The sequence below is a fragment of the Sceloporus occidentalis genome, unplaced genomic scaffold (assembly GCF_023333645.1).
Source record: "Sceloporus occidentalis isolate IW3139 unplaced genomic scaffold, rSceOcc1.0.p SCAF_3, whole genome shotgun sequence".
Taxonomy (NCBI): Eukaryota; Metazoa; Chordata; class Lepidosauria; order Squamata; family Phrynosomatidae; genus Sceloporus; species Sceloporus occidentalis.
This window is the reverse complement of record NW_028316983.1, coordinates 46,966,391-46,978,251: the sequence shown is the minus strand read 5'-3', so window position 1 is coordinate 46,978,251 and position 11,861 is coordinate 46,966,391. Positions and strand designations below refer to the sequence as shown.

The following is an 11,861-nucleotide window of genomic DNA, read 5'->3' as shown; positions in this document are numbered from 1 at the left end:
TGCATTTGCAAAACAAACAATAACAACCCCCCTCTTTATTGAATACTTTTGAACCCCAGCGATAATGGGTTTAATGTTTTTAACATTGTTTAAAAAACAAAAAAAACCTTTTAAAATTGTTTTTAGTTGTGTTGTTTTACATTACTTATATTTTTTGATTATCTGTACCTCACACTGAGATCTTTTGATATAGGATGGAATATGAACAAATAAAGTGCAACATAATGTTAGATAACAAAAAGAAACACCCCACTGCTTTTATATCAGATTATGTTTATTAGATTTTTGCGTCAACTTCAATAAACAAAGGCTGATAAAAATGCATTCAGAAAGCAGGCCACACTAGAACATGTTTCAGTAATGGACCAACTACTAACAACATTTACAGCCAGGGAAAATGCCTAGAATGGTAGTGAACATACTTGATTTTCCATAATAAAAATGTGATGCTGTCAGGTGTCAGACACATTGGGAAGGACTATCTTTATTTACACTTCTAGGAACATGTGAGGAGGTAATGAGATCTTTCCCCACAAACTCTAACATGTAAGTTTTATGGGTTGGAAATAAGAGTTTAGCACATTTTTTAAACAGAAAGCAACATATTTTCATTTTAAAAAATCATTTCCACTGGTGATGGGGAAAGGGACTGCAAAGAGGCATTGTGATTTTGTGCTGCTGTTTCAGTCAGCCTTAGCCTGATTCCCGTATGTTTGTCACCCACTGGAAGAAAGTGAAAGATCCAGAACTATGTATGGTCATTCTTCTGGTTAGTGAAATAGCCATATTTACATTAAGCAGGACAAAGCATCTCTTAGCTACATAAAGTACTCATGGCTTTACAAGGGACAAAAAAGAAGCTTGCCCTCCCAATAAGACCATATTACATATATTTAAAAGGGTCCTCAAGTTGTGTACAACTACACAAAGGTGGCATTATACTCCTTGGCAGGGTCATAGTGTGGAAGCAGACTACATATTCTCCATTTGGTAGTCTGAGGGAGCACTGCCCTACTAACAGTGATGTGAATATGTGTGGAAGGACTCTGTCCACTGCCTCCACATCTTCTTCAAACTGCTGTTAATTAATATGAGTAGATCTTTATGGCGTCCATTTTTAAAATCAATCCCTGTTACAAAATATTTCCCTAGACTTGGGGAACCAACTGAAGATCTCAGGCTTCAGCCAAAGAAGCAGCAGCAAAAGGAAGGGGGCTTATATCCCACAGGAAACTAATATAGTAGTTTTTCAGTAGGCACAATGCTTCCTATCACCATCATGACTAATCTAATAAACTCGAAGGTGAACTGTTATAATTATTTGGACGTGTAGTGCATTGCTTTTAGCAAAGCCTGGCATGGTTTTCTTGAGTATGCTAAGTCTAAAGCTTAGAAGAATGTTTGGAAATTTTATTTTTTTTTTTAAAAAAGAAATAAAATAAGAGCAATAGCATGCTCACTGAGTTCACACAGTTAGTCAAACCCTGTAGAAAAATGCAAAATTTAAGAAAAGACAGACAGTACTAAATACCTTCCCAGCAAATCCTGCTATTCCAGGTACTACTGTACAATGTGCTTCAAATGTAATTCAGAGTCGAGGGACTCTTCACTAATATGGTATTACTGGAAACTATTTCTGATGTGGTGGAAAGGCTACGATTGTGTAATTTTTAAGGCACTATCAGACAGTATATAATGATTTATCAGACACACAAACAGTGTAGAGATATAATCACATCGTGCCATTCTGACTTGTAATTCCAAACAAATCCTTTTTCTATTTCTGGAAAGCAGATTATTCCAGGACAGGTACAACAAATTATATGCATAGAAATAAACAGAACAGACTTGAGGAAAGTTTGGATTCACTAGAAAATAATGCAGTTCAAGTTTGAATTTAATAAAAAGTCTATTTATGGAACTGGTTCTCAGCCCTGTTTCCAAAAAAAGGCACTTAAAGTTAAAGAAGAAACTAAGCAACAACTGAAGACATTTGGGAAAGCACATGTGATTACTCCAAGCTTAGCAACTCTGATGGAATCAATGATGAAAGTGGCAAAGGCCAATATGTTATCATTACTCGACTTCTGAATAAATAAAACAATGGTATATGTGCATATGTGTGTGTCTCTGGTGCTCCAACTCCACCAGCAGTGGGTGTGCGCATTGCCCCATCTGTCAATGTGGATACCACATCCCCACCCTTGGAATGCAACCCACAGCTTAGTTATCAGCTTAGTTCAGCAGGCCGGGGTGAGGTCTGCAAAGGACACAGTCATTTCATAGAAATGTCAAAAGCTAATCAGAGTCCGCCCTGCAGCCATTTCTATCCTGGTATTGTCCATGTCTTTGCTCTGGCATTAACTTTTTCTAGTGTGTGTGTGTGTGTGTGTGTGTGTGTGTGTATGAGTGGGAATGTATTTCCTCCTTTCATGGTGAAATGTAATGGCCAGAACAGAACAGATTAGAGCTTTCCTTTCAATCTGTATTTAGGTCAGCATCTCACCTGTCTCATGTACTAAATCAGGTAAGGAACATCACAGAATAGAAAGGCAATGGAGATGTACATAAAAATAGGAATTGTTTGAAATGAAATCCAACTAGATGGGCCCTGTGCCTATTTGGTGGGGTTGGATGGCAAAAGAAAGATTAGATCTGGATAATGGAGGAAGCAGGGATGGTAGGAATGGATACTTTGTAGGAAGGCTCAGAAGTGGCTGATTTTGACAGTATCTGTTCTGAATCTTAATGATATAAGAGCTTAGTTTCATTTGAGAATTACCGGAGGAGATAATTTAGATCTTATATGAAATGCTAGACACTAGAATAGAAAAGCATGCTAGATACTTTTGGAACTTAACAACCTAACATATATCCCACTCTTAATTTTGTTCCCCTGATTTTCTTCCAAAATGAAAATTTCAAGATGATGTACTTTTCAAGTGGAAAACCAACAGAAATTCCAGTAGAAACCAAAGCCTTTGTTTTAAAATACAGTCATGCTGCTGCTGACTTTTGAACGATGGTGACCCTCTTAACACACATTTTGCCCAGCTGTTTCTGAGCCCTCTTCACTATCAAATCTCAACTAAGACCTATTTATGTGATGTGAAAAGTCCAGTTCCTGAATAAACTAAGGGCATGGCTCAATCATTCAGGCTCACAGTAATATCTTGGACACACACACCACACCTCATCTGGATCTTCAGAAGCTGTCAGTATGAAACATCCCTCTTGTGGAAGGAGGGTGAATTGAGCACAAGATGCATCTCTTTGTAAAGCTGTGCTCAGCCACTGTTCTATAAAATATATTATTGGGAGTTCAGATATCTGATGGAGGTCAAACTACAGAAACAAATAAAGTGTACAACAAAGGTCTTTTGGGGAGATAAGATGTGTGTGCCTTTATGTTTGGGAGGAGGGAAGGATTGGGCTGGATACAGTTGGGAGCTTCTGCATCTCTGAAACATATACACACATACTAGGGTGCCCACTGAACTTCAAATGAAGGTCCTGCTATAGCAGGCTTTCCCTGAGGTCTCATATGTTTATGTTTTGATGGAACATGTACATGGACTACAATATTTCTTGAGGAAAACTAGTGCGCTTTTGACAAAACATTCTTTTAGATGGCCTGTTCCCACTTGAAACAAAACATAATGGGGGTGGGGGTGGGGGTGGGGGGAAACTGGACCGGAACAAGGCAGGTTGTTAGCTAAATTCCTATTCTGAAAAAGACAGATTATCAGAAAAATTAACAGGTTTTTAAAAGTTCCAAGGGTGTACCTCCCACTGAAGTAAATGGAAAGATCCTCTTGATTGTAACGTATTAGGACTGCACCATAAATGACTTTATTCTGGCTAGCTGGATTAATTCTGTCAGATTATTTTTCTCCCCAAGGATCATTTCAGTATAAATAAATAAAAACAATATGAAGCATAGATGCAAACTGTAAACTCACTCCTGAGGTATTTCAAGCATACAGTGTAATTTCTACAGTTTTACCCACAATGCAGCTGGGGCAGTAATAACATGAGTTGGTGCGACTATGATTTAGTTGAAATGCCCTGCAGTAGCCCTAGCATCAATTATTTGTGCTAGCCAGCAGGTTGACCTGGGGCCTCCAGTGATCCCTATAGGATCCCTTTTCTTAAAACAATACGACATGGCAAATAAATTAACACAATCTTCCAAGGGGAGAGTTGTTTAGGAATAGAGGCTAGTATTGTGCCAATTTACCCTCAACACAATTAATTACATCTAATTCCCTTTGGACATTGCAGAGTCTGAATAGAGGCCAGATGGGCCTTTTTGTTTGTTGAAAGGTATTTGCTTCTCCATAGATTATTGGCCAAGAGGAGTCCACTTGGAGATGGCTTTAGTTTGGGTATACTGCGTCCCAGTGTATATATACTGCAGGAATATGCATGCAAAATTGTTCACCCACAAAACATACCTACAGTCATACAGAGTACTGTATATACAGATATCTGTGCAGCTGCACCATATGCATTTGTGTGTCAAAACAAACACACATGCACTTGAATGTGGAGATACAGGCACGGTTCACTCACACACATGTGCAAAGTCGTATTTCCAAATAAATTTTAGTTTCAAATGCTGCCACTGCCTTCAGCAATGCCTTGTTAAGCTTGTCTACTTGCTCACTTCAGATTTCCCAGTCTTAATTTTATAAAATGCAAATGATGCAATGTCTCAGGCTAACTAAACATCCCTTTTTTTCTGTCAGTTGGTTAACACCGCTAATTAAAATGGATTACAGTTGTTAAGCTGAGCAAGCAAGCACTTCTTGCAGGGTTCTGTCCAGAGGCCTTCCAGTCCCTGGGGTAAAAATAACGTTATGCAGTGACAGTTTTAGAGCATGTCTCTTGTGTTACGGATTGCACAGCAGAGAACCATACTGAAGACCATGCCAAAGATCTGAAAGATAAGCAACAAAAAGTTAAAACAGATACTTTAAAAATGCTTGCAATTTTTTGTCAGTACGCCTGCCCTCTCTGAGATCTTCCTGAAATTGAAACTAAATCCAATGCTCTGCTTATATACCATCTTGATAACCACACTGGTACAATAAAAATTAAAGTTACAGTTCCTAGTCCAAGCAGTAAAGGACTGGGAATTATGTAAGCCGCAGGATGTAGGCCACTTTTGGGGCCCTGAGCCCCCTCACCATTTTTGGGAGAATTGCACCTTCAAGATATAATAATAATATCTAATAATACTAAGATATGCTTTATTTTAGCAGAAATCTCTAGGTTTGTTTTTCAAAACCAGGTTTCCCTTCCCCAACCAATTTCACATGGAGGGACTGAAAATTCCTGCATCTGTTCCCAATCCCCTAAAGCTTGTCCATCCCTGCAATACTGGTGACATTCAGGTCTCTGCTGAATTATTTTGGCTCATGCACAAAATTCCACTTGGATTCTACTCCTCTCAATTACAAGCCTGGCCTATATCCTCTGTCCTGAGTCCTGAGTCCTCAGGAGATTGCATAATCCATAATGTGAGACAGGATGCGAGGGATATGATTTGAGGTGAAATCCTTGCCTGTCCAAGCATCTGACATTGGGATCTGTTCAGTCCAAACTGAATGTGACAATACATATATGAAATCAATAAACATGCATGTGTTACTAATGCAAATGGCTTCTGGAAAGGTGAAGTAGGACTGGGACCATGGTAGGACAGGAGACAAAGGATCTTAACCATTTCTGCTGTCCACAATCTTGATGAAAATAACTCCCATTCCCACCACCTTAGAGTTATTGTTAGTCCTAGGAGGGAAACCTCTCTTAACACCAACAATGGCTTCTCTCCCAAGGCACACTGCAGTTCCTGCTGGAAGGATCAAGCAGAGGGATATATTTATCACAATCAAGGCCTGGTGACTAATAGTCCCTTGTGACTACGTAAGAAAACCTGCACATACTAATTTGTTTTTGTTATATACATTCAAGCTGACTCTGACTTATGATATGACATATATCTTACATATGACTCTGACCATGGTAAAATCTTATTGGCAAGATTTATTCAGAGGAGGTTTGCCATTGTCTTCCTCTGAGGCTGAGAGAGTGTGACTTGCTCAAAGTCACCCAGTGGGTTTCCATGGCTGAGTGGGGAGTTGAACCCTGGTCTCCTAGTCCAACACTCAAACCACTATACCATACTGGCTCTTTAAAAATTGAGCAAGGATTCAAAGTTATAACTGCCACTTGATTTTGAGGCTATGTAAGCCACTGCACCACCTGGGCTACATGATTCATGTGGAGTTAAAGATTCTAGTCTCTTTAAGGTCTCCTGTCAGCAATATCAAAGCAGAAAAAACAATTTCTGAGACAGCAGTGATGTATTTATTTTATTTGTTAATAGATTTGTATGCCACCCTTTGTCAAAGATACTAAAATGATGTCAATAAATACTAGTGCTGAAAAGGGCACCTGTCTTGTCTCATTTAGCTTAGCTGAAAGAGACTCACACTATTAAAAAAGGACCAGGCTGAGCTGAAGTTGGAAGGATGGTTTAAGGATGAGCAAAAATTAAAAAAACGTTAAGCCAAATTGTTGCTTTACAGAGCTTGGCAAAGCTACTACTTTGGCTTAAAACTCCCTAAATCAGCATGAGCTAGTAACTTTGAGAAAAGTAATATTTCCAAATTCTGTACTACTAAGTTTGTAGCACCCTTGCCCAGCAGCTAGAAGGTGTCAGGCTACATGGAATACATTCCTCACCATTCCATAACTGTTGGCTGGGCCTCACAAGCTCCTTCCCCATCCAGAAGAAAGTGGTATCTTTTACAACAGGCATGGCTTACTGGGTGAATATGCACCTTTTTCACCATCTTGGGAAACATTTTGCTAAATTTTGTAATGTATTCCATTGGATAGTTTTAAATTATTTGATGTTTAATCTTTTTATGAGTTGATCACTGTTTTTATGATTGGGGGGAGGGTTGGGATCTTGGGGTTTTTGAATTGTAATTTTTAATTGTTTGATGTTTTATTTATACTGTTGGAATCCACTTTGATTCCTTTGGGAAAAAGAGAAATACAAATAAATATTACATTACAAAAATCAGTTTCTTTAATTGCATACATGTGAGCTGAGATCTGATTTCTCATAGTTCTTCATTGGAAAAGAGATGGAGATTTTTGCAAACACTTGTTCAAGATATAACAGGATTTTTGCTGAACTGAGATGGACAGAGCCATCTGAGTTTTAACTTAGAGGCAGCTACAGTCATCCTCCAAGTTTTTCAGTAATCTATCATGTGCCTGTCTTGGAAAGATGTGGGGTTTCTTGATAAAGGGAAAACAACACTAACATGAATCACACTGTTGTCATCAATACTATCACTATCATCAGGCAATGACTCACTGTGATTCCAGCAATTCCAATCCCAACAATGCCAAGCAAATGAAGCTTTGAATCAATGAGAGCTTCAATTTGAACCAGACAGTTCTGTTAAAGAGAGAAATACATTATAGTAAGTCTTGAACAGTCATTCATATTTCCCCTAAACATCAGTGTTCACAACCACCTCAGCCTGTTACGCTCATGGAAAAAGTCCAGTCTGTGTCTGGCCTTTCTACATTTTCTGCCTTGGGCTCTGTCACTTAAAAAGCTAAAAGGTATCTGGCAGTAATGCTTACCATGACAGATCAGGGTTGGCTCTGTGTCAATTCTTATCACCACTGCTGTTGCTACAGTCAAGATGCAGTTCTTGAATATGCTAAAATTGTGAGATGGGATCCAGCTGAAAGATGTGAGGCCCAGCTGGTGCACTCTCAGATACATTGCCTTGAACTTCTGTAGTATCTTACATTGGTAGTATTCATCCAAATTATATGAAATCTATGTCCAAACAAACCTCAGTTCTCTACCCCAGCAAATTCAAGCAGTCAGGTACAGTGGGCCCATTATCCGCTGGGGTTTGATTCCAGGATCCTCCATGGATACCAAAATTCATGGTTGTTCATCCCATTAAATATAATGGCATATAAAATGGCAAAACAAGATTTGGTTTTTGGAATTCATTTATATTTTAAATATTTTCAAATCATGGATGCTTAAATCTGTGGATAAAAAAAAGTCCATGGATCTAGAGGGCTGACTGTACTGTACACTATTCCTTATCATTAGCTAGTGTTGCTGGGAGCTGCCATTCAAAAACATCTGTAAGGCTATGTGATTCCTAATATTGATTTAAAACAATACAATGTTTAAATATGTTTTCAGTGCTGGCTTTTCATCATTTGTACTGTGAAAACCATAAAGACCTCTTTGTTGTTATTGTTGTTGCACCAAACAACCTTGCATCATCCAGGTAATTCTGCTCTATTTATAATGATTGTTGCAATTGCCTAGAAGAAGGGTTACAATTGTGAAAGGCCAGGGATACACATGGCTGCCCCCAGGAGATCCTGGAGGGCTGCAGTGCACGACATCCTCTAGAGGACATAGGGGCAGTTTTGGCATGTTTTAGCCTCCTCCCCTTATTGCCTTTATTAAACAACAAGAGAATCAAAGGCACCTCCTGTTTCAAAAGGGGACCTCTCCTAGGCCTAAATTTGGGCCTTTTGAAGCAAAAATAACAAAATATTTATTTATTTATGTATTTTGCAAAACCAATCACAAAAACAGGGAGCCATGGCAGGATGCATTTAGCCTATAGGTCGTACTTTGCCTGCCCTTGATATAAATGAAAAGTACACTATAACTATAAGCCCGTTGGACATAATAAAGACTCAAATAAAGGACTGCAGAACCTCTAAACAATTCAGTTTGTGCATGTGTCACAGAAGAAGAGAGAACTGAAGTACTTGAATTCAAGTTTTTCTTTCTATGGGTGCATCTACACTGCAGAAATAATGCTGTTTGACTAAGCACTGTAGCTCCATCTTATGGAATCCTGGGGTTTGTCATTTTACAAGATCTTCAGCCTTCTCTATTAAAGAGTGCTGGTGGTGCTTCACAAAACTACAAATTCCAGGATTCTGTAGGATAGAGCCATAGCAGTCAGTGTGGTGCCAAACTGCATTATTTCTACAATATAGATGCACCCTATGTTGCAATCTTCGTGAAACTCATAAACCTTCCAAAAGCGAGGAAAAAAGTTTCCATTGGGGTGACATGTAGATAAAAACCAGATATATGAAATGCATGACCTTTTCCCCCCCCAGTGATGCAGGGAGAAGGAATCTACATTAAATAGTTCAGGCATGCTGGCAAATTGCAAGCAAATGTGGAGCATAAGTCAAGCAACAAGATTGAATGCTGGTTGTAAATTGTAGAGGGATTATTCAGATCTACAGGGCAGCCATTTCTGGTTGGCAGAAAAGAATAATGCTTAAACGTTAGTTCTCTTGGCAACTTATTAATGGCATCTCAAATAACTAATGGTAAGAAGAGAAACTAGTGCCAAGTGGCCCCTTTTTAGAACATATAATCTGGCTTCATACCCCATACTCCTGCCAGTCTCTCTAACTTACATGACATATCCCATTCCAAGGCTATTTTCTGCTACAGTGTTAGACTTACATGTCTGTTGAGCAGCACTTACTTTGGGCAGCTCAATATCTTTTGGACAAGTGGCTTTCACTGGCACTTCACTGACTTTCCCACAGCATTGAAGCTGCAAAGACAGAAAAAAAATGTTGTTAAAATCCCCTAAAAGTTACTACTTTTAAATCCATGTTAAAATATTGCCCAGGAAAATAATACCCACCTTCACAAGATTACAAAATATAAATGTAAAAGCTAAAGGCACCTGTCTGCAATCAAAGAACAGAGGTGCTAGACTCCAGATCTGCTTGAACTCACCACAGGCAAGTTTCAGGAAACAGAAGATAAGAGACTGTGTGGTTGTAAAAGCCAACTAGATTGCTGTCTGGAGCCAGGATGATTACATTTGGGAAGTTATGCACCTGAGGAAGACCCTGAATGAAATGTGCTATTACCCTTGAGTGTGGTGCATTCCTCTCACTGATAGCAATGCTATAATTCACATACCTTGTATGTTTTTAAGCTTTGTGTTTTTAGACATATTGGTCAATTTATCTTGCTATAAAGCACAAGCTGGACATAGTGTTAAAGAGGGTGCGGTGCAGTGGTCAGAGTGTGGGACAAGGACCCCAAAAGACGAGGGTTCAAACACCCACTCAGCCATGGAAACCCACTTGGTAACCTTAGGCAAGCCAATTCTTTCAGTCTGACAGGAAGGGAACAGCAACCCTGCATTTCATTTTAAAAAAACTTGCCAAGAAAACCTTGGCAGGAGCACTACAAACACAAATGCAGGAACTGGCAAAATCACCTCTGAGTATTCCTTGTCTAAAAAAACCCTTTTGAATTTCATGGGGTCACCAAAAGTCAACAAGTGACTTGAAGGCATGTACACACACACACACACACACACACACACAGATAATTTTCTTTCCTCCTATAACTTTTAGTTGCCATTAACAGAGAGATTATACTGAAAGGCAGTAATCCTGGTTTCTTAACCTGGAATCTAATTCCACTGAAATAAATGGGATTTAGGGAGCCTGATTACATATCAATTGGAAGTGGTAACTTGAAGTGGTTGTCAAGATTTATAAATAAAACTGAGCTGGATGCATGTGTGGCACCATTTTTTCCTTTTACTATTTGCCACACTAGGGTTTCTTTTCAGATTTGGGGGGAGGGAGAGAAGAAGGGATTAACCTCCCTTTTCCCACGCTGTGGCCCCCAAACTGGATGGGAAGGGGCATGGTGGGGTTTTTAAACACACACATGCACCAAGTTGTTTCAGTTGATGCATTTAAGATAATTTACAGTTAAACCCCTTACTTCTAAGCAAATGTGTTGAGGATTAGGATGTTAAGTGTAATTCAAATCTGGAAACACTTTTTAAAATTGTACAGTATCAAAAGAACAGTGGTTAGCTTTATGTCCAGCAAAAATCCTAAATCTGGCAGTCTAATGATAACTGGGTAGCATTTCATTAAGTTCACTTTCCAGCTAAGTCAGTTAAAGAAAATGAACTCCAACTCAACTGAGTGAACTAAAGGAATGGTCAAAGTAACAAATGCATGTGTTATTCTAGTCTGACTGTAAACAGAACACCAGCTTTATGGGGTCTTTTTATTCAAATTTCACAATTTAAATATAGTAAATCCTTGCTTACCAATACAAACCTAAGAAGTGTGGATTAACTGGCACATGCATGGTGAGCATTTATTACAGGCTTAGCATCCCTTTGTTTAATAAGACTGATATGAGACCAAGGGCCTGATAGAGCAGTGAGATGATACCAACTTTGTGTATCTGGCCTCCTACTATAGTCCAATAGGCAAAGTGAATCAGATCTGGCACTATCACATCAAAGGAAACATGGCATGCCATATTTAAGATTTAATGCTCGTGGAAGTAGACTTCTATTCATGCCAGCCCTAGCATGGCTTAGAGCTGGGCTAAGGAACATGTGGTCCTACAAATGTTGTTGGAATGCAATTCTTATGATTCCTAGCTAGCATATACAGGCATGAGGAATCACAACAGCTGTAGTCCAGCAACATCTGAAAGGCCATACATTCCCTATCCCTGGATACAGGTTAGATTGTTGGATCAAGTTTCAGATATTTTATCACCTATGAAGATCACTTGGGCCAGTCCCATGATCTAATACAAAGTCTTGTAAAAATTAATTTAAAAGAAAAATAAGAGAGGAAAAGAATTCTCTGTGCTATTTTGAAATCCTTGGAAGACAGGGAATAACTAATGAAAAACAAACAAACAAATCAACAGATATGAATAGTTAAAAGTTTAAAGCAAATACTATATAGAATGTTGCTCA

General features: G+C 38.8%; 1 protein-coding gene across 1 annotated transcript in view; it reads right to left on the bottom strand.

Moving 5' to 3' along the window:
• Positions 1-271: 271 nt before the first annotated feature.
• The window catches only part of TSPAN2 (tetraspanin 2), an 89,419-nt gene continuing 77,829 nt past the window's right edge, over positions 272-11,861 (bottom strand). The window contains exons 6-8 of the mRNA XM_089514334.1: positions 9,585-9,656; positions 7,400-7,483; positions 272-4,942 (exon numbers count right to left, since the gene is read on the bottom strand). Coding sequence (XP_089370460.1) covers positions 4,877-4,942; positions 7,400-7,483; positions 9,585-9,656 — 222 coding nt within the window. The 3' untranslated portion in view covers positions 272-4,876. The remainder of the gene's footprint in view (positions 4,943-7,399; positions 7,484-9,584; positions 9,657-11,861) is intronic.